This window comes from Phalacrocorax carbo, chromosome 5 (assembly GCF_963921805.1).
Source record: "Phalacrocorax carbo chromosome 5, bPhaCar2.1, whole genome shotgun sequence".
Classification (NCBI taxonomy): Eukaryota; Metazoa; Chordata; class Aves; order Suliformes; family Phalacrocoracidae; genus Phalacrocorax; species Phalacrocorax carbo.
In genome coordinates, this window is record NC_087517.1 from 2399539 (window position 1) to 2426925 (window position 27387).

General features: G+C 37.6%; 1 protein-coding gene across 1 annotated transcript in view; it reads left to right on the plus strand.

Annotated features, from left to right (window-relative positions):
• The window catches only part of NEB (nebulin), a 127625-nt gene that overhangs the window by 78458 nt on the left and 21780 nt on the right, over positions 1 to 27387 (plus strand). Inside the window, exons 97-129 of the mRNA XM_064453232.1 lie at positions 72 to 269; positions 1031 to 1135; positions 1857 to 1961; positions 2271 to 2378; positions 2657 to 2764; positions 3658 to 3765; positions 4404 to 4508; positions 4601 to 4705; positions 4903 to 5001; positions 5231 to 5341; positions 5512 to 5616; positions 6333 to 6437; positions 6866 to 6970; positions 8117 to 8221; positions 8521 to 8625; positions 9143 to 9247; positions 9732 to 9836; positions 11351 to 11455; positions 14197 to 14301; positions 14449 to 14556; positions 15809 to 15913; positions 16556 to 16660; positions 16776 to 16880; positions 18243 to 18347; positions 18458 to 18568; positions 19049 to 19159; positions 19623 to 19724; positions 19850 to 19948; positions 23659 to 23769; positions 23914 to 24018; positions 24798 to 24902; positions 26198 to 26302; positions 27162 to 27272. Of these exons, the coding sequence (XP_064309302.1) occupies positions 72 to 269; positions 1031 to 1135; positions 1857 to 1961; positions 2271 to 2378; positions 2657 to 2764; positions 3658 to 3765; positions 4404 to 4508; positions 4601 to 4705; positions 4903 to 5001; positions 5231 to 5341; positions 5512 to 5616; positions 6333 to 6437; positions 6866 to 6970; positions 8117 to 8221; positions 8521 to 8625; positions 9143 to 9247; positions 9732 to 9836; positions 11351 to 11455; positions 14197 to 14301; positions 14449 to 14556; positions 15809 to 15913; positions 16556 to 16660; positions 16776 to 16880; positions 18243 to 18347; positions 18458 to 18568; positions 19049 to 19159; positions 19623 to 19724; positions 19850 to 19948; positions 23659 to 23769; positions 23914 to 24018; positions 24798 to 24902; positions 26198 to 26302; positions 27162 to 27272 (3585 nt within the window). The remainder of the gene's footprint in view (positions 1 to 71; positions 270 to 1030; positions 1136 to 1856; positions 1962 to 2270; positions 2379 to 2656; positions 2765 to 3657; positions 3766 to 4403; positions 4509 to 4600; positions 4706 to 4902; positions 5002 to 5230; positions 5342 to 5511; positions 5617 to 6332; positions 6438 to 6865; positions 6971 to 8116; positions 8222 to 8520; positions 8626 to 9142; positions 9248 to 9731; positions 9837 to 11350; positions 11456 to 14196; positions 14302 to 14448; positions 14557 to 15808; positions 15914 to 16555; positions 16661 to 16775; positions 16881 to 18242; positions 18348 to 18457; positions 18569 to 19048; positions 19160 to 19622; positions 19725 to 19849; positions 19949 to 23658; positions 23770 to 23913; positions 24019 to 24797; positions 24903 to 26197; positions 26303 to 27161; positions 27273 to 27387) is intronic.

Genomic DNA, 27387 nt, shown 5'->3' on the forward strand with positions numbered 1-27387 from the left:
TTCAAATTTATCAACAGTTAACACTTCAGGCTATTTGTCAGCATTATTAATGTACTGTTTTAACTCTGCAGCGTCTGTACAAGGAAGTCTATGAGAAGAATAAAGCCAAAGTCCACATTATTCCAGATATGGTAGACATAATTTCTGCTAAGGATGCACAGAACAAAATCAGTGAAATTGATTACCGCACACATCTCCATGAGTGGCTCTGTCTACCGGATCTTCAAATCAATGCCCATGTTCGAAAAGTAACTGATCAAGTCAGCGATGTAAGTTCACGAATCATGTGTTCATGGCTCACTTTTTAAAAAGATTCTTGCATTTACGCTCTGTTTGAGGAAATGAGTTAGCAAAAACTTAGCTGGAACACTCTGAAGTTGCCAGGTGAATCCGTTGTATTATGCACTGCTAAACAGCATCTGTGTCATGTTTTTGTAACACTTGGCAATAAGTGCATAGTTGAGACGTGGCTTAGTATGTGTAGTTTCAGTGTCATCAGTGTAGGCATTGGGTCAGAACACAACAGTTCTACCATCTCTAGATCTACTCACCACCTACACTGATGTCTGTAGTCACCGTGTGACCTACACACCAGGTCACTACATCATCTGCTTCAGTTCAGCCATCCCTGCCTGTAAATTGTCCTTTATTATTTGGTTGCAAAAGGTGTGGAAGCTTTGGAAGTTTGAGAAAAACCTGGTGGTGCAAAGTTTCTATGCACTTGCCTTGCATAGGTTGGCCCAGGAGTAGGCCAGCAATCTGTCAGTACATCATTGCTCAGTAGGATATGCAAGTAGCTTTTTTAAAAATCATTGGGTTTTAAAATTTATTGGCCAAACTGAAGCAATGAAGAAAAATATTTACATTCCAAAAGGAATTGTTTTGATTTTCTCAAACAAAAAAAAAAAAGTCAAAATACTGGAAAGCTTACTTGCCATCGTTTGGTAGTTGTGTTCCAGACTGATTTAGCAATAAGGAGTTAGACCCTAGTGGAATTCTTACAGGTTGCTTCTTTGCTCTGATACCTTAGGTGTTATACAAGGATGATCTTAACTGGCTGAAAGGCATTGGATGCTTCGTTTGGGACACTCCGGAAATTCTCCATGCCAAACACGCCTACGATCTTCGCAGTGATGTGAGTGGAAACACTGGTTTTGCTTCTCAGTTTTTTTCACTCTGTTGTAGTAGAAGGATGGAGTAGCTTTATTCTAATCCAGATATAATCTGGAAAAAGTTATATATCCTTCTCTACTGAAGTATTTGTTAAATAACCATACGTGGTTACTTACACTGTGCTGCTCTCAAAGTAGATATTGTTAGGTTACGTCCCATTCAGGAAGGCATTAAGCATATGTTTAAATACTTGTCTTCTCAGAAAAACACTTAAAACAGTAATTCTTCATTCAGAACCCATGAAATAAAGCAGAAATGATAGAGAATTAATATTTTTAAGAAGTATTTTGATCTTGATTTTATGATTTCTTTTTCTCCTCTCAAGATCTTATGACACATGCTTAGTCTGGGATTAAGCCATTAAAATGGGAGAAAAACCCATTCTGGTTTTTGAGAATGTATGTTCCTTGATAAGTTCTGTATCAGAAGTGTGTTGGATATTTATCATATCATTTTATCAATAAGTATTGACATTTCCTAATATTCCCTGATAAAGCTTATCCGCTGTTCTTATCTAGTCAGCTGCCACGTTCATTTATTCAGCCATAATTCCATTATACTTCCTGTTTAAGTGCTGGTTCACTAAGGAAATAAATAGTGAATGTAGTAAATCTAATAAAATAAGAGATTCAGTGAACACTGACAAGCCTTACTAATTAGAGCTCTTGAATTTCTCTCTGCAGATTAAGTACAAATCTAAGGCAGAAAAAATGAAGAATGACTACACTGTGGTCATGGACACTCCTGTCTATGTCCAGAATGTCCTCAGTGGCTTGAATTTAAGTGAAGTAAGTGTTTGTATCACTTTTCACCCCCAATATTGCGTATCCTGTTACCTCATAAGTTCTAGTTAGTGACTTCTAATATTTTTTTTAATTATTTCATTTCAATTATTTAATCATTGCTGGCTATCTACAGCGCATTACCAATCCTTTTATTAAGGTATGAGAACACAATCACTAAGGCCATTAATTGTGTGAATCCAAAAAACCTTAATCCATTTTTTAGGAGAAATTCCCATATGTATGCAAACAATACATACTGTGCGAGAATGCCACAATTATGACTCTCCTCTAATTACTTTTTCTTTTTCTCAGGCTGTCTATCGAGGTGAATATAAGCACAATGTTAAAGGCAAAATGATTCCTACTGATAAAACAGTGGATTTGGAGCGGGCGTATCATGCAAATAAAATACAGAGTGAAGTAAGTATGAAACTTTTGGGTCCACAGAGTTTTGGATATTCAAAAAGCAAATTCTTTAAAAATTAATGTCTGTCTGTAGCTTTTCAGATAAAGAATCTAGATTTCACTGCTCTAAAATGAAAGTGGGAAAATGTCTTCATTCAAGCTACCAGCATGCGTTATAATGTGGACATGGGGGAAATCTTTTGCCAGTTGCGGTTAAGAGATTTCCTATGCAGCTAAGGAATACTGTCAAATATTAGACACAGCTGTCACAAACTCTCTTCCTTCTCTTGCAGAATTTGTATCGCTGGGCTGGTGTGAAAGCTCTACCCACTGGATACAGCCTTCCCACAGACACCCCCAACTTCCAGCATGCTAAACATGTCCAGTACATTGGCAGTGATGTAAGTCATGTACTAAGTCCTTCTACAGCAGGAGTTGCAAGGGAATATTTGATGCCCGTTCTGTATGAGCACACAACTGTTTGAGACAGTTATTTCTCAGATACAAGACTGCTTGTCAGAGAGCAACAAGAGTGGCGTAGTTCCGTTTGGATGCCTGAGTCAGGAACCGAGGGTGACCACGACATAGGCAGTGACTTCATCCAGGGTGAAGTCCCACTGTACCTGAATGGGGTGGGCAGAGTAGGGTGCTGAGAACAGATTGCATCAGCAGCCCCAGACAAGGTGAGGAACCAGGGCCAAGGTCCGTCCAAGGGGATCTAGTCAGGAGCTGCAGGAAACAGGGCAGAGTCTGGAGACAAGCTACTTACAACATAGGTCCAAGGTAAATCCAGGAGACAGGACTAGAGACAAGTTACCAATAACATAGGCCGATGTCCCTCCAGGAAATGAGGATGGAGACAGGGCTGAAGACAGATGCACTTACAACATCGCTCAGGCAAGGCCTGACATCCCAGGTGTGGCTAGTCAGGGCAATTAAATCTTAGTGCACTCAAGCCCCAACACTGATAATGTTTTCCTTAACAGAATTTAAATGTTACCAAACCCTGTAACTGTCTGAAGCAATTACTATCAAAATACAGATTTCCTCAGGCAGATGCAAATACCTTATTAGATACAAGAGAAATTTTAAATGTTATTAATCTTGGGCCACATGATAAAGGTAAAAATTATGATGTGCAGTGTATTTAACTCTGGTATAGCTACGTCTCACTTGTTGATCTCTAAAAATCTGTCTCTTTATACTGCATAAATTACTCTCAGCACTGCAGTGTAAGTAGAATCACAATCAAATTTAGTTTCTATATGTTTTTGTTCCTTTTTCCACTTTATAGCTGAAATATAAAGAAGCCTATGAACACATGAAAGCTAAAGGCTATACTCTGGGACCTAAAGATGTTGGGTTTGAGAATGTGAAGAAAGTGAATCAAGTCATTAATGAGGTATAGTAAATACATGTATTTGCTTCCAATTGTATTTGTAGTGCCCAAAACACAAGTGATGAGAGTACATTGACTGGGAAGATTGTCTTTGAGGCTTTTAAGAGCAGTTAGATAAACATCCATCAAGAATGGCAAGGGATCATTGATCTAGGCTTCAAGTTGGGCTGTAGGGCTTTTTGAGGTTCTTGATAACTCTAACTTTCTGTAATCCTCTGAAATTGTTACCACAATGTAAAACCAATTGCAGCCTAATTTTTTTAACTGACCTGTAGCTACTTGATTAAAGCTGCAGAGAAATTATTGTATCTGTATGATATTGGGTCTCAATAGTTTTAGGTTTTACATATATGTACTCACTTACTTGATCATTGGCTTTAACAGGATGAAAATTAAGCATACATATTTACATGTTTGTAGGATTAAAGTCTCACATTCTCCATGTAGTAGAGATGCTGCTATCAAAAACAATTGTGGAAAATCTTTGCCTGCTTAGAAAATAGCATGTTTGTTCCCTTTTGTCTGGTAGTTATGCAATACCTAGCAAAAGAACTGCCCTTAGAAGAGAAGTACTTACACTGTGCCACACTGCTTGCCTTTTTAAGTTTTTAACATGCAAAATGCTGTCTCCTTTGATACAGAGGTTGTATCGGGCAACGTACCACAAGTACAAGGACAAGATTCATACCACTCCAGACACACCAGAAATCCGCCAAGTCAGAGCAACCCAGGAAGCTGTCAGTGATGTATGTGTCCTTCTAACATAAAAACCAAAAGAGATTTAGAATATTCAGCATAACCAAACATGTCAAATGCTATTTTTTTCTTTGTCTTTCAGCTGATCTACAAGTCAGATTTCTTTAGAATGCAGGGACACTTGATTTCCTTGCCGTACACTCCTCAGGTGTTGCACTGCCGCTATGTTGGGGACATCACAAGTGATGTAAGCAACTTCGGTTAAGATACCTGGTATTTGAATACAACAGGCCTAATGCTTTTATACGGAAAGTGGAATTTGGCTTCTATCATTTGCGTTCTATTCTGTAATAGATAAATGCTTTGTCACGGTGTTGAGGGACTGATGAACGCAATTATCCCAAAAGTGAACTTTTGATTTTTCTTTTTCTTATTGCCTCATAGAATAAATACAAAGAGGATCTGAAGTGGTTGAAGGGCTTGGGTTGCTTCCTGTATGATACTCCTGATATGGTCCGTGCTCGTCATCTGCGTAAGCTTTGGGTAAGATTTTTCTTCCGAGAACCATGTGTATCAATGATTGATTTATTTACATGCATGCTATGTGCTTCCAGGAAGTTAAGTACATGAAAATGAATAAAGACTTACGACAGAATCTCTTGCCATGCAGCTAGTTAGTTATTTCAAAGCACTGTTAGGTTATATGGTAAAATTTTCTTTACTACCAAGAATAATAAAAGCTTCCTAAGTAATACTGATTTTCTTTTTCCAGTCTAATTATGTATATACTGATACCGCAAAGAAGATGTGGGCAAAATACAATGTGGTGCTGGACACTCCTGGATACAGAGCGGTTCAGGAACTAAAAACCCATTTGAGTGAAGTAAGTTCTATATTATTTTTGCACATCTTTGTTAGCTATAATTAAGATCAGGCCCTCTCACTGTTTTAACTGAAAAACATGAGATGTTATAATTGCAAACCTGTGATTGTTCAGCTGCCAAATGAAAATGTATAACAGAAGAAATAATTCGTGGACCTGTCTTTTTCCAGCTGGTTTACAGAGCTGCAGGCAAGGAGCTGAAGACAAAATACACTTCCGTCCTTGATACACCTGACTTCTTAAGAGCCAAGCAAGGACAAAAAATACAGAGCCAGGTGAAAAATTTATACTAATTAAAAAAACAATCAGGGAATCCCTCTTAATATACTCCTAAAGTACAGCAAAATCTTTCCAGGCCATTTCAAAGCAACGTAGAATTTGTAGAGAGGACATTTTAAGTGACTGTTGCTCATTTTTAAGTGGCTATGAATTTTCATGTTGACCACAGCTCTGTAACAGGCATGTTCAGCTTTGTCCATCTGAAATAGAGCACTGAACCCTGGTACAGTTCTGTTCAAATTCTCTAAAACTCTGACTTCATCAGAGGAATATGTATTTTTATCCATCTACCTCTATTCATTGTAATGTCTTTATTCATATAGTAGTTCATTATCTGATTTACTAGCTATAAGTTTTGCGGAATTTTTAAATTTGCAGAACAAAATGAAGATACTCACCAGAGAAAAACAGACCTTATGGATGCTTTTCTCTAAAGCTAGGTCTGAACGTAGGGCAGAGAAGTCATTCCTGTCACATGCATTTGGCTTCTTGGTTTGTGAAGATGTTACTGGCACTTACAGAATATCAGGAGTACCGATAGAGAAAGATGAACTGAGAGAGTATGGAACAGGAAAGAACATATTATTTTTTTCCTGGGGTAAATTGTGTGGTTATGTATACATTGTGAATTTACAGACATTCTTCAGAGAGATAAAGTAAAGCTTACTTGAAATGTGTTTTTTTTTTTTTTATTCTTTTCTTCTTGCTGCAGTACTTGTATGTGGAACTTGCCACAAAAGAGAGACCCCATCATCATGCTGGGGGTCAGACTCCAGCCTTCACACATGCTAGGCATGTAAAGGACATGGTCAGTGAGGTAAGGTCTTTGGGGGTTTTTGTTTGGTACCGCTATGCTGAACTGTTTAGAAGTTTTATTTCTGATTTTAGTGGTAATTTCAAGGCTCAGATCTGTTTACCCTTCATTTAGTTTTCTGTCTCTTATGCTGAAGTTCCACATTTCCTTTAGAAGTTGTGGTAAAAGGGTACACTTTTTAATATGTTTTAGCACTTTATAAGATAACTGTTTCTTAGCGCTTGCTTGCAGAACCTGAGGTACGCTGGCTGCAAGGCCAGGAAGAGCTAGAAAGAACTGAACAGCTGAGCTTGTTTCCCAAAGTTTTGCCAGAAGCACCTTGCAGGACTTTGTGCACTTGGTGTAGCACCCCTGGGTGTTAACATAGTACCAGGTTAGCAAATGCTTGTAAGATTAAAGATATAACTTTTTCCTTTTGCTCTCTCTCTTAGAAAAAGTACAAAACCCAGTATGAGAAGATGAAGGACAAATACACGCCTGTTCCTGACACACCAGTCTTGATCAGAGCCAAGAGAGCGTACCTGAATGCCAGTGATGTATGTAGCCCATGAAGACTTTCACTGCTGCTTTTTCTTGGTTTCTTTATTAAAAGAACAGAAAAAGGATCAATGGGGAGCAAGCGTGCAAAGCACAGAGTATCTCAGTGTGGGTTATAAACTAGGTCACCCCATTTATATGTACATTTCCATTTGATATTACAGAGTTTATTAAGTTTTTACTTTATGTCAACTGTAATGCTTTTTTTTTCATTCATTATAATTAATTTTCATTTTCCATTGCACTGAAGTGTGGTCTTACAACAAAGGAAAAATAGATCTAAAGTAATTTGCTTGCACATGAAATCTCCTAATAGTTCAGACTGGAGTGAAATGATTGATGCTGGAGGCAAGATAGAATGCCTTTTATCAGATATCTTCATCTCAATTTTGTGTTAGAAGGGAACTTGCATGTCACTGAGAACATGCTTATTTTTTAATTTAGAAGTAGATTAGAGAGAAAAATTATCTGAGCTGCGGCACAGAAGGTTATTAAGGTGAAATTGATTTTTCCTTCAAGCGCGGAATAGTGGTTTGTGATTTAAGGCAATGGCTAAGAGTACTCTACTCATTCATAAGATCTTTGCTGTATATTTCAGATTGCACGTTGTATCCTGAAAGGATATGGGCTAGGCTGCTGTTTTGTTCTAGTGATTAGTCTTACCGCTCTCTTAAGAATGATTTTAAAATACTGCAGAGGAGCATCCCAGTTCTTCTGCATATCTGAATTTCTCCTCTGAGAAAGTCTTTCTCCAAAGACTGGAATGATCTTCCTGCTTCCTTCTAGATCAGGGCATGGAAGATGGGATAAGTAGGATTTTTTTATGCCAAAAGTGGCACTTTTGCTGTTCCAGAGAGTAGTCCTGTGATACATGGATGGTTTTTCCTTAGTCTTCAGTCAGAAAGTGAATAGGATGAAATGTTGCTTTAGATGTACCGGCTCCTCTTCTCTCTGATTTTCACCATAAGTCTCGGTCAAATTGCAATTGGTTATAGACAATTGCAGCTTCTTGAAATTCCTCAACATTAGGATGTTGGACAGCAACATCTCCCTGGATGTCATTCCTAGGAGGTAGGAAATTTGTCTAAAACAATTCCTGACAGTTAAATATAATATATTCTTTTATGTGTTATTTTTCTTACCAGTTGCGCTACAAAGAAACCTTTGAGAATTCTAAGGGCAAATACCACACAGTGAAAGACGCTTTGGATATTGTCTATCACCGAAAGGTCACCGACGATGTTAGCAGTGTATGTATACATTCATTCCGAATTAGTGTTTGTCATTTAATAACCTAGAATACACCATTGATGCTATTGTTCTATTGAAGTGTGTCAAATAATTAGAAAAATATGATCAGAGCTATTAATATTAACTTCTTTCCTTCTCTGAAGTATTACACATTTGATGTTACAAAGGCGAATGCAAGTTGATCTCATTTCCACTGTTTAAGTTCTGATGTTTCAGAAAAAGGAATGTCTTGAAACTGCATGGTCTAGAGTGTTCTGTTCTCAAATTGTTTTGCTTCATTCTTCAATTTCCATTGTAGGTAAAATATAAGGAAAATTACATGAGCCAGTTGGGAATCTGGAGATCGATCCCAGACCGTCCGGAGCATTTCCATCATCGTGCAGTCACGGATGCTATTAGCGATGTGAGTTCAGATAGTTCCTGGATGTGAGAGGTTGAAAGTTTTAAGTAGGTTTCCAAAATGAAAACCAAGTCTTCATTTGGGAAGGCAGCTGAAATTTTTTAAGCAATTTGCGGTTTCACCTGGCAGATCTGTGAAATGACAGAGCAAATCAGATGGCTAAAATTGCAGCCCATCTCCTTTTGAAATTAACAGACAGTTTTAACAAATTTCAGTTGCCTTTGCTTAGATTTGTTAGCCCTGTAACGACCTTTAATTGTACATATCTGTACACATACAATAACCCTTTAACTGTACAAGAATAAATGCTTTTTAATTCACACAGGAGCTCCAATAGCTAATGATAGATTAGGTATGTGAATAATCTGAGTCCATCAGAAAAGTATGAGGAACTGTAATGTATTTTATAATGGAATAATAGTGGATGTAGTTCTGTTTCCTGCACCTGGTGTTGAGGTGCCATTGATCAGCTACCACTTGGTGCTGCTTAAAACTGAATCCTTTTACTTCTTTTGTAAAGGTTAAATACAAGGAAGACTTATCATGGATCAGAGGCATTGGCTGTTATGCATGGGATACTCCAAGTTTTGCTCTGGCAGAAAAGAATAAGGTGCTCTACAGTGGGGTAAGTAAAACAGTCTGAATTGTTGCTAAATGTTTTTTTGACGTTTGCTTATACTGTAGATAAATTTTTTCACAGAAGAATCCAGTTCTGACGTAGACATTGATATGAATAACTCTTGACAGAACTTAATATATAGCATCTAAAATTTCAGTCTCACTGTAAAAGAAAACAGAGGCAAAATGATCTTTTACTTATCCCCTCTGTTCCTTGCAAAGCTATCAGCTCCATAGTAAATTTTCTAGTGATTCTAAGTCTAGTTTTAAAATTATTTGAAATTTCCATTGCTTTCTTGATGTGATATCCCATCCTGCAGACTACTACAATTACAACTATTTTTTGTTTGTAGATATGTTAAATGCACATATGTAATAATTCTACCATGGTTTTGCTGCCGATTCTTTCTAAAATCGTATGGTTTTATCGCCTTACCCTTTTTTGGATTAATATTGGAGTGTTTTTTTCTGTCTGTTTTTCCTTTCTCCAGTGTAAGTACAAGGAGATGTTTGAGAAGACGAAGTCTCTTTTTAACTATGTAGCTGACTCTCCAATTAACATGCATTTTAAATATGCAACTCAGTTGATGGATGGGGTAAGCGTTAAAGATTTCTGTAGTGTCTCATACTGAAATAGTAAGTGTGTGTATGTTAATACGAAGTTGAAGGTCGATCTTCCTTATGGAATTGTAAATAAATGCACATATATTCAGGCTTAAAGATGTCTTAAAGTCAGACTAAGATCATGAAAGACAAGGTTGTTCTTATTGCCCTAATCTGAGTATTAGGACAGAGCAGGTTTACAGTACCTAAAAAGTGAAGTCCTGACCCCTGTTTCATTACTTTTTCATTGCAAAGAAACTTCACCTTTTCTGGCTGGTAAATAAATGGTGACTTAAATAATGCTGCTTGCTTAGTAACAGTGATAGTTGATTGTCATGTGAAACAGCTATAGAGAGAATCACAATTGCTTTCCTGAAATACTGCAAAAACACTTAATCAGTGTTAGGAAGCTAGTATTATGTCTGGAATTACCATAGCTCTGTTTTGTTTCAGGTATTTTGCCTTGAATTCTCCCACTCTACTACTTACTTTTTCTTACTTTTCTCCAGTAGTGCTGAAGAAACAATAAACACAACATAGCAGCAAAGGGGGATAATGGATGCCCCTGGGTTTAAGATTAAAGTCACCAATGGAGTTTGTAGGAGCAGTGCTGTACACCCACAGAGCAAAGCTGGTGGAAAAGCACTGTGTTCTAGGTGGTTTCTCATCACCTTAGAGTTGGCATACCACACCAGACACTGATGCTTTTCTTTAGAGCAGCGTATATTTAGACTCTCACATCCTGATATTTTATTCTTTTTCATCAGCTATTATGTTAAATTGTTTGCCTGTCAGTAAACATGTTACAGTATTATCTGTTCCAGGTGAGAAAAGCTGTTTCACAGCAGATACAATTTCAGTACCATTGCTGTCATTTCCTACTCAATTTGATAAGCAGTGAACTAGAATTTGTTATGGAAGCCTGTTAGTATTCAGTCTTCTTATTGTTCGGTAGGTCAAATAAGGAAAATTTTAATATGTGAAACGTAAATGAGTAAAATTTTAGCAATGGGGCTCCATACATTGAAATGAACTTGCGTGAATGTCTTCTGTTATGTAAGGGGTGTTTTTTATGACGAGGGGTTATAGGTTTTGCTTACAAAATGTCTGATGATAATGTAACATTGCATTTTACCCTTGCATCTCATTGTGTTCTCTTTGTACTCAAATCAAGAATCTAGTTCCCTACAGAGTTGCTTCTGCAGTTATTTTTCACGAAGAAAGTAAGTCATAAAATGGCTTATTGAAGAGTGGCAGGGATAGAATATAGGCATCCTTGAATTGTAGATTAAGCCATTCCGTAGAAATTTAGAAATGCATATACTGTTAGGAAATGTTTTTCTCTCTGTGGTTTTTTTTTTAATAATACATTTTCTGTTTTGGATATGAACGTCAATCCCAGCCTTTAAATAGTCCATGTAAAGAGGTTTCTGTGGTTTGAACTATGATCTCTTTGTGTCTTCACTCTCTTTTAATTTGTTACACTGTATTATGCTCTTCTGAGTAGAAATTATATAAAGCTGCCTATGAGAAGCTCAAAGATAGGTACAGCGTTATTGTGGATGATCCTAGGAACCTCCTGGCCAAGTGGGGGACTACACTGAGCAGTCAGGTACCGTAGGAGCATTAGCCGGTGCTGCCAGAAAGTGCCTGGTTCGCTCACAGCTACTCTGTCTGTGTGAAGTGTCTGTAGCTAGCAGTACCACAGGTTTCACCTGGGATGTTTTAGCTCAGTTGAGCAGTCTTTGTTTTGACACCCAAAAAGAATTGCTACTTTTTGAGTGAGCTAAATCTCTACTGTATGTACTTTCATATATTGTGCATCAATTGACATCAGGAATCTAATGCCTCTTGAAGTCATTGGAGAGGTTTTGAATAAATGCATGTTGTGCCATGCATTTATTATTACCTCTCTTTTAATGGCCTTTATAAACATTATCTTCTTACTCATTTCTCAAGCGACGGTGACATATTTGGCTTTTGAGTGATGTCACCTTAATCTATATTTCACTCTTATCTCCCAAAAATTATTTTTGCAATTTCCTTAATGGGATAGTATGCAAATCTTTTAATATATGTTTTTGATGTTCTAAATTCTATAGATGTAAGTTGTATGCACATCTGAATGAATACATATAGTACCTTGCCTAAATCTCTCCACTCTCAAAGTGTCTGGGATCTAGAGCTGTGTTGTTGTTTATGGTGTTCACAAGTCTCTTTTGTGCTTCATTGCCATTTGCATGAACAGAAAATGTATAAGTCCTTTGCCAAGATGCTCCTGCAACATGGATGTAATGAAATTCTAAGGCCAGATATGCTGACAGCACTCTACAACACATACTTGTGGAGCCAGGTAATATGAAGAACTGCTGCTGTAGGAGACATTACATATATAGATATATATATATACACAAATTAGCTGCTTGGACTTCTAATATCTAATGCTTGGGGGTTCCCTAAATTTATATGGATATCAGACCCCAGAGTTTTGTCGATGTGATTAATGCTGGCTATGATAATCTATTTTTGAAAACAGAGTATCTGAAACAATATTTACTGTAACTTCGACTTCACTCAGCTCAGGCTGATCTTGCCTCCACTTTCTCCTTTCATTGTAAATAATTGTTATATATACTTCTATATAATATTTCACATACTTACATAAAGAGCAATTTTCCATACATTTAAGATATTGTGTTAGCTGTTCCTGATATTTTCCTAACCAAATTCCCATTCTGCCAACATTTCTTGGACTGACCACCCCTCGTAACACAAGTCCCTTAATTCAGTATGAACGAGATGAAGTAATTTTGGCAAGTAGGTTACAACAACTGTCTACCACTCTGCCTAGGAGCAGTGTCAGATTGTGCCTAGATGCAGAACAAAGTCATATCTCACTTCTAAGTGCCCTTAGAAATGGTATAGGTGCACAGCTCTGTAGTAAATCGTGTTCTCATCAATTTCTTTCTCTACCTACTGCTTTCAAACAAGGCTAGCAAAGCAGTCCTCGTGCAGTCACATAATATAGTTTATTTTTAAAAAATACTTTCTCCTTTTGCCAGTTGTAATAAGAATCAGAATGTTGAAAGTGAGTATGATTCATCTGTTTGTTCATACACAACAAAGAACCTAACACTTATATTTCTGATGATGTAAAAGAAAGCCTGATATTAATGTGAAGAATTAATTTTCCACATTCTACCTTCATTCAACCTGGATTCCAGCATATATATTTTGGTTGTACCAGCTGGATGAAAGCATGGCTTATTAAATAACTGATATATATTTATTTCTGCTCTGAAATCACAGCTGCTAGCAGTCACCTTACTCTCTTCAACAGTAAAAATTATTCCTGACTGGGCCAGGTGAAACCAGCATGTAACATTTAAATTATAAACTGGAAATGCAACAGTAGAAAACAATTACGTGAGAGGGAGGGGGATGTTCTTCTTTGTTACTATCAGCATAGTTAATAAAATTCTTCAGTAATAAGGTACTGAAGATCTTTACTAGCCATTTTTGTTCAATTTATGCATGGATTTCTATTATCTCATTAAAAACTCCTTGCAGTAAGTTTTTGTAAGTTTGAAGAAAAAAATTAGCACTCTGCCTGACCTGCATGTTCATCTGAGTTGACTTCATGTTGTGATTTGTTGTTTGTATGTAACTTTTTATATTGTGTCTGTCGTAGTCCTGTTTCAAAAGCATGGTTTTATTTTCTGGTGCCAGATAGAGCATGAAAGTTCTTTTTTAAAAATGTGGTCTAACCTCTTCCACCTGCCCTCAGACTGTCTGCAGTGAATTATCATTCTTGGTGTAGAGTCTGTTCTCACAGAATTCAGTGAGAACAGGCCTAGAGTCCTGCGCAGGCCGAGATGATCTTTAAGAAAGAAATTATCAAGAAAAAATTTCTGCTATCAAAGCCTTTAAAATAGCCTGGCATTTTGGCATCCACATTCAGTGGATGTTTTTATCTTCTGCTATGTAAGATGTTTTACGTTTCTCTCCATTTGATGAATATTTAAAATATATTTTTAAAATGGGATATTGTCCAGTTATGAACTTTAAAAGTCACTGATCTGCCAAGATTGCTTCTTCAGCTCAATCCTGGAGATTTAGGATAGAAATGAAGCTTTTATACTCAGTGAAATAAATATAAAATTAATCACACAAATAGACAAGCAGCCTCTTATGCAAAAAAGGGGTTTGCAAAGTTTAGCTCATTGTGCACATTCAGCTTCCATTGGCTTTGATGGAAGGATTTTGCAATTTTATGTGGGAATATAAACGTATCTCCTGAAGCTGTGTTGTCTTGGTTTGTGTGGTTAACATACGCTCTTTCCCAATCACCAGGTTGAATACAAAAAGGACTATGAAAAGAAGAAGGACAAGTATACTACAGTTGTGGACACTCCAGAACACCTAAGGACTACAAAAGTCAACAAACTGATTAGTGATGTAAGTGTGGTCAATCCCTTTCAAGCATACCTCCTTCTCTGAACTCTGCCCTTTGAGGTGTTATAAGAGTGTGAAAATCATCTTTATTTTTTTCAATTGACACCAATAATGTCAAGAAATAACATAATCTATAATTTTTATCTTCAGATTATTTACAAGTTGGAATATAACAAAGCAAAGCCTAAAGGCTATACTACAATCCATGATACACCTATGTTATTGCATGTGCGCAAGGTCAAGGACAGAATAAGCGACGTAAGTAAATTACCCTTGTCGGTGGTATCAAAAAGACACATGATTAACTTTTTGCTTTGAAGTGCAATACTTTTAACTCATATGTAACACCGTCATTACAAAACAGCTTCTTGTTAGACTGCGTTGGTTTTGTTTGTGTGTAAAACTCCAGAAGTACTTAATGTTTTTTCAAAAAACACAATAGATTATGAAAGTATTCAGAAAGTTTTTCTGTGTAACGTTCTTCTGTAGCTCTTGGAACATTTTTTCTGGGGTAGAGCAGCCCTCACTGGTAATAAAAGCCATGAGCTGGAACTGGTATCTAATTAAAGCATGGATGTAGGGAGCTTGTTTCTGGGTTTTCTTCCTCCACTGGCTAGTGGCTTTTGTGGAGCCTTGAATAAGGTACTAAATACATTACTGTGTTTATTCATTTCTTCTATGGATATTGTGACTATGTAAGGTAAATATTCTGACCTAAATTAAACATGTGTTTTGATTATGGGGCAACAGAAGGCTAAAAAAAAAAAAAAAAAGAGAGAAAGGAGGATGAAGTGGATAGAATAATATCATAGGATTTGTGAGTCCTGGTCCTAATTCCTCCTCCTACCCTAGACTTTCTCTCTGACCTTTGTATTTTTGTTCCTTAGATGTCCATAAATAAAATGAGGATACTAGCACTTCTGTAACTCAATATCATAATGTAAGAATAAGTAGCGTGAAAGTCATTCAGATACTACATGGATTATCTATATAACGAGTAAATCTAGGGAGAAAAATGAACCATATCATCCAGATACCAACATGGGTCGTTAAGAGACAGAGATGTTCAAAAGTGATCTGCGAATTGAAGTACATTTTTTGGTTCCAAACTGAGTACTGAATTTGAGATTCTATAAAGGAAGTTTCAGAAGGCACTGAATGTGCCTATCAGAAGATGAAATGTCTTTAAAGCAATTCTATTAGGTGCAAAAAACCTAGAAACAGGCAGAATTGCTGTTAAATTTTTGTTAAAGATTTTTGTTAAATCTTAGTCTCTACTTCACAGTGAGTTATGCCTGCCACATTTTCTATTTAAAGAGGACTGCTGCTGAAGAGGACCCTTTTTTCAGACAGATGGTTGATACCAAATTGTATTGATACAGTTTCTTCTTCTGTTAGGATTTTATCTTGATAAGAGCAATTTTTAATATTGTTTTTCATATTTTGATGCTTTTCTTGTTGACAATGATATTAGCTTTGCAAACATTTTTTTATGTTTGTCTGTCTTTAGCTGAAATACAAAGAAGTGTATGAGAGGAATAAATCTCACTGCAATGTGGTAGCAGATTCAGTTCATATTAAGACTCCAAGGCATGCTTACAAGCTAAACAGCAACGTGAGTTCTGTTTTATTAATACTTTAATTTTATTACGGATACTGTTTGAGACTGGCAGTGGAGACCATGAGAAATTATTTTCAGTTCCATTGAAGTTTTTTGAGCTTGGACATTGCTTCTTGAATAAAAGATATTTACATTTATTTCATTCTAGAGTGCTCATTCCTGCAAGTTGTCCTTGAGGTCACTTGAGGTCCTTGTATGTCACACATCTACTGTTCTTCTAGTCCCCCTCTGTTTTCCTGACAGACATAACTGTCCCAAAATTCTCTTTGGCGGTGTTCTTGTAGACAAAGCGCACGCTTCATGGGAAGCTCTCCTGTGTTTTCTATTATTTGTGGCCCAACACCCACTTCAATAGGCAAGGAACTGAAAGTACTCAACTTCTTCAAAATCACATCATCTTTCCAGTCATTCACATTCCTTCCTCCACCTGGCAGTGGCAAAACTAGACTAAATGGACTCCCATTTGATGAGAGTACACGATTCAGAGGAAAGCCCTAGTCTGATATAGATGCACTTTCTTACCTCTTCTCTCTTTAATTGGTACAGATCGAAGACAATTTGCATCTGTATGAATGCCATGTGTAAAGTACACAAGTTCCAATTAACTTCTTTTTTTTCTTGTTTCATTATAAATAGCTGGATTATAAGAAGAAATATGAAGCAGCCAAGGCTCATTGGCACTGGATTGCTGATAGGCCTGACTTTGTTCAAGCAGCCAAGTCGTCTCTGCAACAGAGTGATGTAAGAAAGTCAGAACAAACCGAATCCTCCCTTTCCTCACATCTCTCATGTTCCGAATAAAAAAAACCTGTAGGAGGTCTGAGACTCTCTTCTTTTATCTTTTTAACTCCTGCAGTATGAATACAAACTGGACCGGGAATTCCTAAAGGGATGCAAACTCTCTGTCACAGATGATAAAAACACAGTATTGGCCTTAAATAATGCCATCTTGGCGAGTGATGTAAGTACTTGAACACTCACTTTTTTTATTCTACTAGAACTTTACTTAATACATAAACTACTTTATTGGACATATGATTGGATTAAGAATGAAGCTTTGAAAAGTTGTTCTCAGTCTCGCTTCATCATTTGATTTGACTTGTTTGTTTCATTAACAAATTGGCACAATCTGAACAAATTTGGTCTTGTAAATGTCACTGCCCTAGTTCATGGATTAAATAGATATTCAAAGTTAACATTGTCTGAACACCCTAGACCTTTGGTATATCTCTGCATTCCTGTTACTGAAATGAAAATACTATCTGGAGAAAATCACAAAAAAAGCTGCATGTATAACTTGTGCATAACACAAAGTATCTTTTATAATTACTAACAATATATTAATATTCAATATATTGATAACATTCCACTATTCCAATATATCCATAGAATTCCAATAGGCATACATAGACTGGAATGAATTTATCTTGGAAAACATCAAAATATGGGATTTTCTGCAAACTTTTGCAATAACAAGCAGACACACACCGCTGTAGTAATTTCTTTTTAAATTGCCACAAGCCAAGATACCCATTGCTTAAAAGGATATCACAGAATCCCAGACTGGCGGGGGTTGGCAGGGCCCCCTGGAGCTCACCCCATCCCACCCCCTGCGTGAGCAGGCACCCCCAGAGCAGGGGCACAGGGCCACGTCCAGGCGGGGGGTGAATGTCTCCAGGGAAGGGACCCCACAGCCTCTCTGGGCAGCCTGTGCCCCTGCTCTGGCACCCGCACAGGGAAGGGGTTTGTCCTCATGTTCAGGGGGAACTTCCCGCGTTCCAGCTTGTGCCTGTGGCCCCTTGGCCTGGCGTTGGGCACCACTGAAAAGAGCCCGGCCCATCCTCCTGACACCCACCCTTCAGATATTTATAAGCATTGATGAGATCCTCCTCAGCCTTCTCTTCTCCAGGCTGAACAAACCCAGGTCTCTCAGCCTTTCCTCACGAGGGAGATGCTCCAGCCCCTGATCACCTTGGCAGCTCTGCGCTGGCCTTGCTCCAGTAGTTCCACATCCTTCTTAAACTGGGGGGCCCAGAACTGGCCACAGCACCCCAGATGTGGCCTCACTGGGGCAGAGCAGAGGGGGAGGAGAACCTCCCTCGCTCTGCTGGCCACACTCCTTTCCATGCACCCCAGGACACCGGTGGCCTTCTTGGCCCCAAGGGCCCGGTGCTGGCTCAGGGTCACCTCGCTGCCCCCCAGCACTCCCAGGGCCTTCTTAGTGGATCTGTTTTCCATCAGGTCACCCCCAGCCTGTGCTGTTGCGTGGGGTTGTTCCTCCCAGGTGCAGGACCTTGCACTTAATATCTTTTCTTCCTGCTAGATAAAATACAAAGAGAAGCATGTCAAAGCTCGAGGAACATATCATGTTGTTCCAGATACACCTCAGATCCTCCTGGCTAAGAATGTCAGCTCTCTTGTATCTGAGGTAAAACACTGGAGATTTACTTGTTCGTTTTAAGTACATCCTTTTAATATAGAGGGGAGGGGCGGGGCTTGCATTGCTGCTTTTTACCTATTTTTCTTCTGTGTTTTCAGAACAAATACAAAGAACATAGCAAGAAGCAGCTTCCGCATGGGTCTTATACAACCCTGCCAGAGACACGAGACACTGCTCATGTGAAGGAGGTGACCAAGAACGTCAGTGAGGTAAGTAACTGGTGTGATAACAACTTATGGTGAGATTATTCCCTGCTGCCTATAACTGATTAGGCTGTTGCATGTTTTAGTATACATGCAACACATTTAGAGTCTCATGGTAAAATGCCCAAGGAGTCAGAAAAGATTAACTCCTACCAGAATGAGACTTTAACAAACAGCTAAACACATTTTATTGGAAATCTGTTGAAATACTCTGGAGAGAAGTGACAGGCTGGAGTGCTAATGGGTGCCCTTAATTCAGGTTTTATTTTTCATAGAGCACAGTTTAAACACAAATCTCCAAATAGCAAGCCTGTGTTATCTAAAGTGCAAATTATAACAAACAAGCTGGGGACCATACATTTTGAGACTGAGAAGACTGCGTTTTATCTGTCTTAAGAGTTTCAGTGAGCTTATTTCCAAGTTTCAGTAGAATTTACCTCCATGTGAAATTAAAAAATCACACATGGCCCTTCTTGCTCTTAACAGACAAACTATAAGAAGAAGTTTGTGAAGGAGAAAGGCAAGTCTAATTATTCTGTCATGTTGGAGCCTCCCGAAGTGAAACATGCCATGGAAGTTGCTAAAAAACAGAGTACAGTAAGTTTGTCTTGTCTTTTCATGAATTAAGTAGCTTGCGTAAGCCAATTCAATCAAAGTCAGCTGGTAAACACAAAAGTTCGCATCCTTCTGGATTTCCTCCCAGCCTCCATGTTCAGGTGTAATTCTGGAAGATAAAGGTGCAAATACAAATTACACTGAAATAAAAGATTTCATTGAAAATCATATTTCTACTTAATCACATGGTAGGATTTGAAGTAATCTAGTGCAAATCACGTCCAATAATTTTTTTCATTCCTTCAAGTACAGACAGAATTGCACATGCTTATTTCTTCATCTGTCAACAACTTGCAAAAACAGATTCCCAAATCCATTCCTTGTGAAATTATTTATTAAGAAACCCCATGCACCTTCCCAGCAACGTTGCTGAGTCCTTATTAAGCATATTCCTCATGAACAAACCTCAGTAATTTTCTTTCCTCTGTCTATGATCACGGATTAGATTGAATACAAGAAAGATGCCAAGTCAAAGCTCCACTACACACCTATAGCAGATCGACCCGATATCAAGAAAGCAACTCAGGCTGCCAAGTTAATTAGTGATGTAAGTGTTTTTTATGTCTTCTGAATAATTCTTCAGCAGTAATTTTACTATTAAAAACAATGGCAGTAAAATAACTAAAAGGGGATATCATCACTACTAAACTATACTTTTTTTTTCCTTGTTAGATTGAATATAAAAAGCGCGGAGAAGCTGGCATTGGCGTAACCATGCTGGGACGACCAGATATTGAGCTGGCAAAGGAGGTGTCCAAACTAACTAGCCAGGTAATAATAAAAAGTGGGTGAAACTTTGAGGCAGTGAGAGAAATGAGACATAATATTAACTTACAGAGGAATACAAATATTATAACTTAAATTATTTCTAGATTAGGGGATAAGGGAATATTTTAAAGGGAATTTGTTAAAGTAAAAATGAAATCCCAGTGCAAGGTATTTCTTTGTTAAATAAAGTTTTCTACTGAATTAATAAGTGTCAGTAAGGGAGGTATAGAATATTCTTAAAATTATGCCAGGACAAGATCTTCTAAATACTGAGGCTGAGGTGTTAGCCATGTTGTCTTTTTTCTACCTTTTCTGGGTATTGGCTTTAACAAAAGCAGCCTTTTACCTAACTCTTATTATCCACCATTCATGAGCTGGACATTCTGTTTCTTTCAGCCACCTTCTTTCTACTTTGTGCCTTTAAAAGAATCTTCTGGTTTGAAGTTAATATGTTATATTAATAGAAGCACGCTTACTTTTATACAATGGCCGTGTTCTCCGATCAGTCTGAAGCGCATGCTTGCTCTTTTCTGTGACAATTTTTTCTGCCGGGGCCTCGGTTCAACTTGGTTCTCTCTCACCACTTCGTGCTTTAATCTTGTAATTGTTTGCATTTCTGATCTTACTTTCTTGCTACGCATTGTAGGCAGAATACCTCAAACGACATATGAGAGGGCATGGAGCTGCATCTTATGATACCCCATGGATGAGAACCTTTAAGAAAGCTAATATGCTAAGTAGTCATGTAAGATGATTTTTAGTGACACATCTGGGAATGCCATTTTTATGCATCTGTCTCTTGCTTGCACATTCTCTTACAATTCCAAGCTGTTAAAGGGTTTATGATGCGTCAGTTGCACTGGATCTTTTTGTGTTGAATGTAGCAAAACTTGTGAGACTGTCCTTCATAATGGTTTTGGAACTTCTGATGTTTCTAATGGGAGTTTCCGATGCACTCATGCAATGTGAAAACTCACCTTTTTCACCCAAAAAACCTAAACCTGGACATATAAGCTTCAGCTGGTTTTCCTGAAACTGTGCAAAAAAATGGAAATATGTGTGTGTGGCAAACCCGAACAATGGTGGCGGTAATTTTCAGTGAGCATCCTACCATATGCATAACATTCACAGTAGAACTTCATTTTAACCATTCAAACTTCAAACTTCTATTTACCCTTCATTTAAACTCTTCTGTTTACATCATGCTGGATTGGCGTAAGAGAAGCATAGTTATGACTAAATCAGCCCCAGAGCCTCTGAGAAGTGTACCTTGTAGCGATTTGAGAGCACATCGGTACCTATATTTTTTGCCATTTCAACACCTTTGGATACTAGAAAACCGGTGGCTGCACAGCAGTGTTTGAAGTGGCAGCAGGCGGATCTGTGCCATTTTGGTTTTGCACATGTATTTCCAAATGAAAACAAAGGGGGATTATGGTTTTTCCATGTCTAGCCGTGACTGCTGCATGTAACTGTCGCATGTTTGAATGTCAGCCGCTGTGTTTGTCAGGAGGAACAAGAATCTTTTCAGTAGGACCAAGGATTCTTAAACCGAACAATTCAACTGGAAGAAAAAGAAGAAATTCTGTTTATTGCCATTCAGTGAGATCCTCCTTTTTCATGCTTTTGCTCCAATCCTAGCCAGTTCTCCTCTTAGTCTTATAAACATGCTTTAATGAGATTGTTTTGGTCCTAAGAGAAAAATTACAGGGCCAGTACGGGAGCAAAGAATAATTGGCATAATCTTTAACTTTTTTTTCTCTTAGCCGTTTCTTCTCATAAACTTTATCTTTATAAACCATCACGTCCAGTTTGTTTATCCACTTGCCTTGTTTTAGTTGGTTTTCATCTGCCTGTCTGGCATGCTTGCTTTTAATTTTGCGTAGATCTTCCAGTAACCTTTCTTCTGGGCTTAAAAAAGTGAACTCTGGCACAATGGTCTGATCTTGATCATATGTTGCATAGCTTGCAAAACTGAACAGATTCTGGTATGCTGCTTGATTTTCTTTTTTGTGAGGTCAGAACCAACACTGATTCCTTCATGTGAGAAATGTTAATGTTGCTTGTTTTCTTACAGCAGCTATATAATTGATTTGCCCGTTTCACTGTGTGTTTTATCTGAACGTTGGCATATTTTGTGAAGCATGAGCCGTATGGCGCTGTATGGACAAGAATATGACAATGAACTCAAAGTGTAAAATGTGATTGTGGAATGTGGTTTAATCCTGCATTCAATCATGTTTCTTTTTTTACTAACACAAAATTATCTGTTTACATTTCTGTAATTGTCATAAAAAAACCCTCTAGCATGAGTCAGCTGTTCCTCAACTTAGTTATCGTTTCTTCAGTATTTTATTTCTTTCATTTCAGTTTTCACAGAAATATATCTTGGGAGATCGGGTGGGTTTTTTTCCTGAAGAACCAGTAATTCTTTTTCCTCATCGGCCACAGTCTTATATTTTCTGCATGCTTTTTATCAGTATTATCTTGGTCCTGAAGAAGATCAAATTTGTTCACAAAGACTGATGATGGTTGTTCAGTTCTTGTTCTTCAGACCGGGGGTAGGGGTTGCTAGCTTATTTAGTATAAAGCATCTTCAAGGAAAGGTGGATTGGTAAACAGAAAGAACTGTTGCCCTACTTGTTTCCAGACCAGGCGGAATACTGCTACAGGAAAGATATGACAAATCCTCAGAATTTTTCTAATGATGATGACCAGACTTACTGACTATGGTGTCCATTGAGATAAACCCGAACTTAATCTTTAATCCTTTGAGTTTTTCTTGCACTCTTCAGTAACTCTTCTGAAATAATTTTATGCATCTCTGATAGCAAAAAAAAAAAAAAAAAGGCAATAAAACCAAAATATTCCTAATTGAACTGTCTCTTTTGTAGGTTTAGAAGAAATAGAGAATTAGCCTTTAGCTGCACCTGCAGCAGTGGGATGGGACAAGTCATGATGAGGGAGGACTTGCCCTCATTTAAGTCATTAGCAAACTCATTCCTATCAACGTTCTGTGCCTTGAGCCTGGGTCTGCTGGAATATTATGGCTTCCATCGCCATGGTTTACCTTGCTGATGCTAATGTGGTTTGGAAGCGTTACTAAGCCTCTTGCGTAACCTAATTACTAGTAATTAATTGTATCACTATGCCGATTGTCATCATTAACATCCTTCATCTCTGATTTATACAGAACACAATATGGGTGTAACAGTATATATAAAAGTATGTGATATGTCGCCACCTTCAGTGCTTGAGGGAGTTTTTAAAGGTCCTATTTCTCCAAGACATACATAAAAAGTTCTTCTAAATATTCTTTATACTTGCGTCAGTGTTCGTCTCTTTGTGAAATAGGGTATCTTTTATCTATACACAGTTCCCAGCAAGTGAAAAATTCTTCATCTCTAAGGGTCAGAATTTAGCTGTATTTTGTCAACATATTTCTCTTGACCGTATCTGTTATTTTACAATGAAGAGATGTAACCTGTGCCCTGAAAGAAAAATTGCAAGTGGTGTTTTGTAAGTACAGAGGTTGATTTTCTTTTCATGTCAGGTCATGTTTAAAATAGCCTTTATTCCAGTGGACGCTTTCAAGTTACTACACTCTCACTCTTCAGCTTACCGTCAGCATTGAAGTAGGGTCTCTTTGCCTTCTGCAGCGAACAAGTGGGTACTCAAGAACAGTTGTAATACCTGGTTGTTTTTTAATTTAGGTGAAATACAAGGAGAATTTTTCCAAAGAGATGGGTAAAAAGCCAAAGTATGACTTAAAGGAGGCTAAAATCTACAAGACCATGAAAGATGCTCACAATATGGCAAGTGAGGTATGTTTACTTATGCTTTTCCTCAAGGGAAATTAGAAGTTTCAAATTTCTTTAACGAAGACCTCCTTTATGTTATTCATTCAACAGCACAGGTTTTATTAGCGGTCTGCTTTTCTGATGTCGTTTGTCCTTTCTTACCTGCAGGTGAAATACAAAGCAGATCTAAAGAAGCTTCATAAGCCTGTCACAGACATGTCTGAATCGCTGATCATGAACCATGTCCTGAGTACAAGCCAACTCGCCAGTGCCGTAAGCTCATTAATTAATCCCAGATCCATTTGATTTTTCCATTACTATTGACCCAATCGGAATTGATCTCTGCTAACTACTCCTGTAACAATTACTCCCTCCGTTACTGTTCATGGGACATCACCTGGTAGTGATCTCTTCTCTTTCTAATGATTGTTTCCTAGTTAACTAGCAACTTTGCCACAATTGTCCTCTGGGAAGTGAAATCTTTATTAGCTGTAGAACTGCTAATATTTTAAACCCTCTAATAATTTTTAGTGGATTGATTCTTTATTACATTTTAACTGATTGCATCACACTAACATACTATTTTGTTCTTTTTTTACTTTTTTCTTTACTGCTTACTATATTTAAAATTTTTATTTTTGTCTGTTTTTTTATTTCATGTTTATGTTTAACATCCCCCATTGCAGATGTACAGAATTATGCCTAACAAAATACTTGATCATTTTACTGAGAAAAGATGAAAATCATTATTGCCTAGTACAGCCTTTTCATGTATCCACTGTGTTTTCTTCTTTCTTTTTCTTCTTCTTTTTTTAATCCTGGTTTTGAAAAAATCTTTGCAATCAAAATGGTCAAAAAAAGATAACTGTTCACCCAGATCTTTGGAAGTGGTATCTGATACTTGGAGTTAAACTTCTTGGTTTTGTTTTGCTTTTTGTATTTCTAATTTCTCTTTGATGTTCCATTGAAGTGTTGCTTTGATTGGACCTAAGAAGTAAATTTGCTGAGGGATTTTTTTTTTATTGAGATGATTTTTGACACCTTCCCTTCAGTACCAGTACAAGAAGCAATATGAGAAGAGTAAGGGTCACTACCATGTGGTGCCAGATAATCTTGAGCAGGTTCATCTAAGGGAGGCATCAGAACTACAGAGCCACGTAAGTTGGTCATGTGTTTCTCATTAACCCCACTCACTGAGTACCAGTCTCCATCACTGAAGTCATCCTAGCAAATTCTCCAGTATATAACAATCTCTGGTCCTATCTGCTTTATAAACACTGCACAGCTGAGTAAACAAGTCAATGAGAAATATTTGCATGTTTGCAAGTTTTGAACACATATAAAATATCTGTATGATTTCTTCCTTCCAGAGTAGATCTCAAAGTCACTTACGTCTGTTGTATGTGGATCTTTTTACACACTATAATACATTTATTAGGGTGATTTCGTCTATAGAAAAAAGGACCTGGTAATAACAGAAACTGGAAATTGAAAGAAGTAGGGTTGTTGCCGACAGTAGATTTTCAACGGCTTTATCCATTCTGGCCTCAAGTGATACAAAGGAGAGCTCAGCCATTCTTTTTCTGCATCCAAAATTGCTTTAACCAAAACAATACCTACTGCTGCTATTAGATGTGTCAGACATTTTTTCCCTCTGGGATACAGCAAATGGTGAATCATTCCAGAGAAATTCATACCCTGACTTGGTCTCTAATCCTTTCTATTCCAGGTATTTATTGACTGTAAAGCAAGAGAGAAATTACTGCTAGAATGCCAAGGGCCATAGTTATTGTTCTGCTGCATGCCATGGAAAAGCAAAAAGGTTACACAGCAAAGGGTATAGGAAAATGGTTGTTAATCAGTTTAAGTGACTACTTGTTGCTCCAGTTTGAGATCAGGATCTGTCTCAGCCAAAGACACAGCAGTAACTCATGCAGCAGTCTAAAAACTGCTGGCTGGATACCTTAATTTGAAGCAAGAATATCTTCATCCTTGGGGACATTTTACTCCCTGGATACTCATGCACAGAATTAGTTAGCAAGTCACTAAACTGTGTCTTTTCAAGCCCTGCCACTAATGCTCCAGCAATCCATTAACATCTAAGTGGCTGACCTCAGCCAGGGTCGCGAGCAGTCTGACTGCCGTCAAGTTAGATGTTTATAACTACCTGTCTTCCGTCTTGTAAATTCAAGTAAATTCTTGAAATCTGAGCTGCCACTGCGTATTCTCTGCAACTGGAAACAAGTCAGTAGAATTTTAGGCCACACACATTTTGCTGGAAGTCTGACCTTTGATTTTACATTTTATGGTCAATAATATGAATTTCAGGAAGGTAAACAGCATTAGACATTCATTCTTTTTACCACAGATCTGTTGACCAAAGTAGGCACATACTAGTCGATGAATTGGTTCTTTTATTATTTAGGAGGGTAACTTTTTTCTTTCCTCTCAGGTGAAATACAGAGAAAAGTACGAGAAGGAAAAAGGCAAACCTATGTTGGACTTTGAAACTCCAACATACCTTACTGCAAAGGAATCTCAGCTCATGCAGAGTGAGGTATGGTTAAAATCAATACTGATAGACTAAAAACCTTTAAAAATATTTTTTTTAGCTGAATCTTCACAGTGATTTAGACAGGCAATTATACTTGCATCTTGTGTATGCTGATACACTGAAAAATTATACCTATATCCCATTTCTTCATATTGGTTATGAAATACTACATTTAAAATTCATTAAGCTTTCCCATTCACGATGAATTATGTATTACCTGTAATTTTTCATCAAGAAGCTATCAGTAAATGAAGCTTCAGCAAGTCTTTGCGTCATTAGAAGAAATATGATATGAATTACATTTCACTTAAACATTTGCAACGCGAGTATAGGCTGTGTGTTGGTTATCATAGTCCACAGAAAGTACCCTGCTTAGTCTTTTCACCTCCGAATTCTATTTTTGAGAAACTCGTTTATTTCCTGTTTGTCTCTACTGTCATAGTGTTCTTCACTGACCTGTCATTCTATTACCTCGAGCAGTTCTTTCCTGTTTGTTTCAAGTATAATTTGTTCTATCACAGATGAAGGCTTATACACACTGAAAAACAGGTGTATAAAGGCCGTTAGTCATTACGTTTGAGTGATTCCATTGAATGTTTTCTCTGCATATACAAATAAGTAGAAAAAGGAAAAAAAAAAGGCAGGGTCAGGTCATATTTCCATTGAAAGTAATGAGCTGTTTCGTGGGCTTTAGTAGAAACAGAATTTGTTGCCTTAGGTTCCCACGGCATTGACTGTAGCAGATTGTCACTGTGAAATCAATACCAAACCACTGCTCCGTCCTCCCAGTAGTTTTTCACGTAATTAAAGATAATGTAATAAATATTTGCTATTTTGCTTTTTTTCTTCTTACTCTTATTAGAAAGAATATAAGAAGGACTTTGAAGAGTCCATTAAGGGCAGAAACCTTACTGGCTTGGAGGTTACACCATCCCTATTACATGTCAAATATGCAACCAAAATAGCAAGCGAGGTAGCGGTTATTCTGTGCTTCTTTCCTCTGTCAAGTTAAATAATTCCACTAAATATTCTCAGCAGCGTTTCTTCTTCCCCGCTTTCCTTTTCCTAACCGTTCACATTAAGCATGT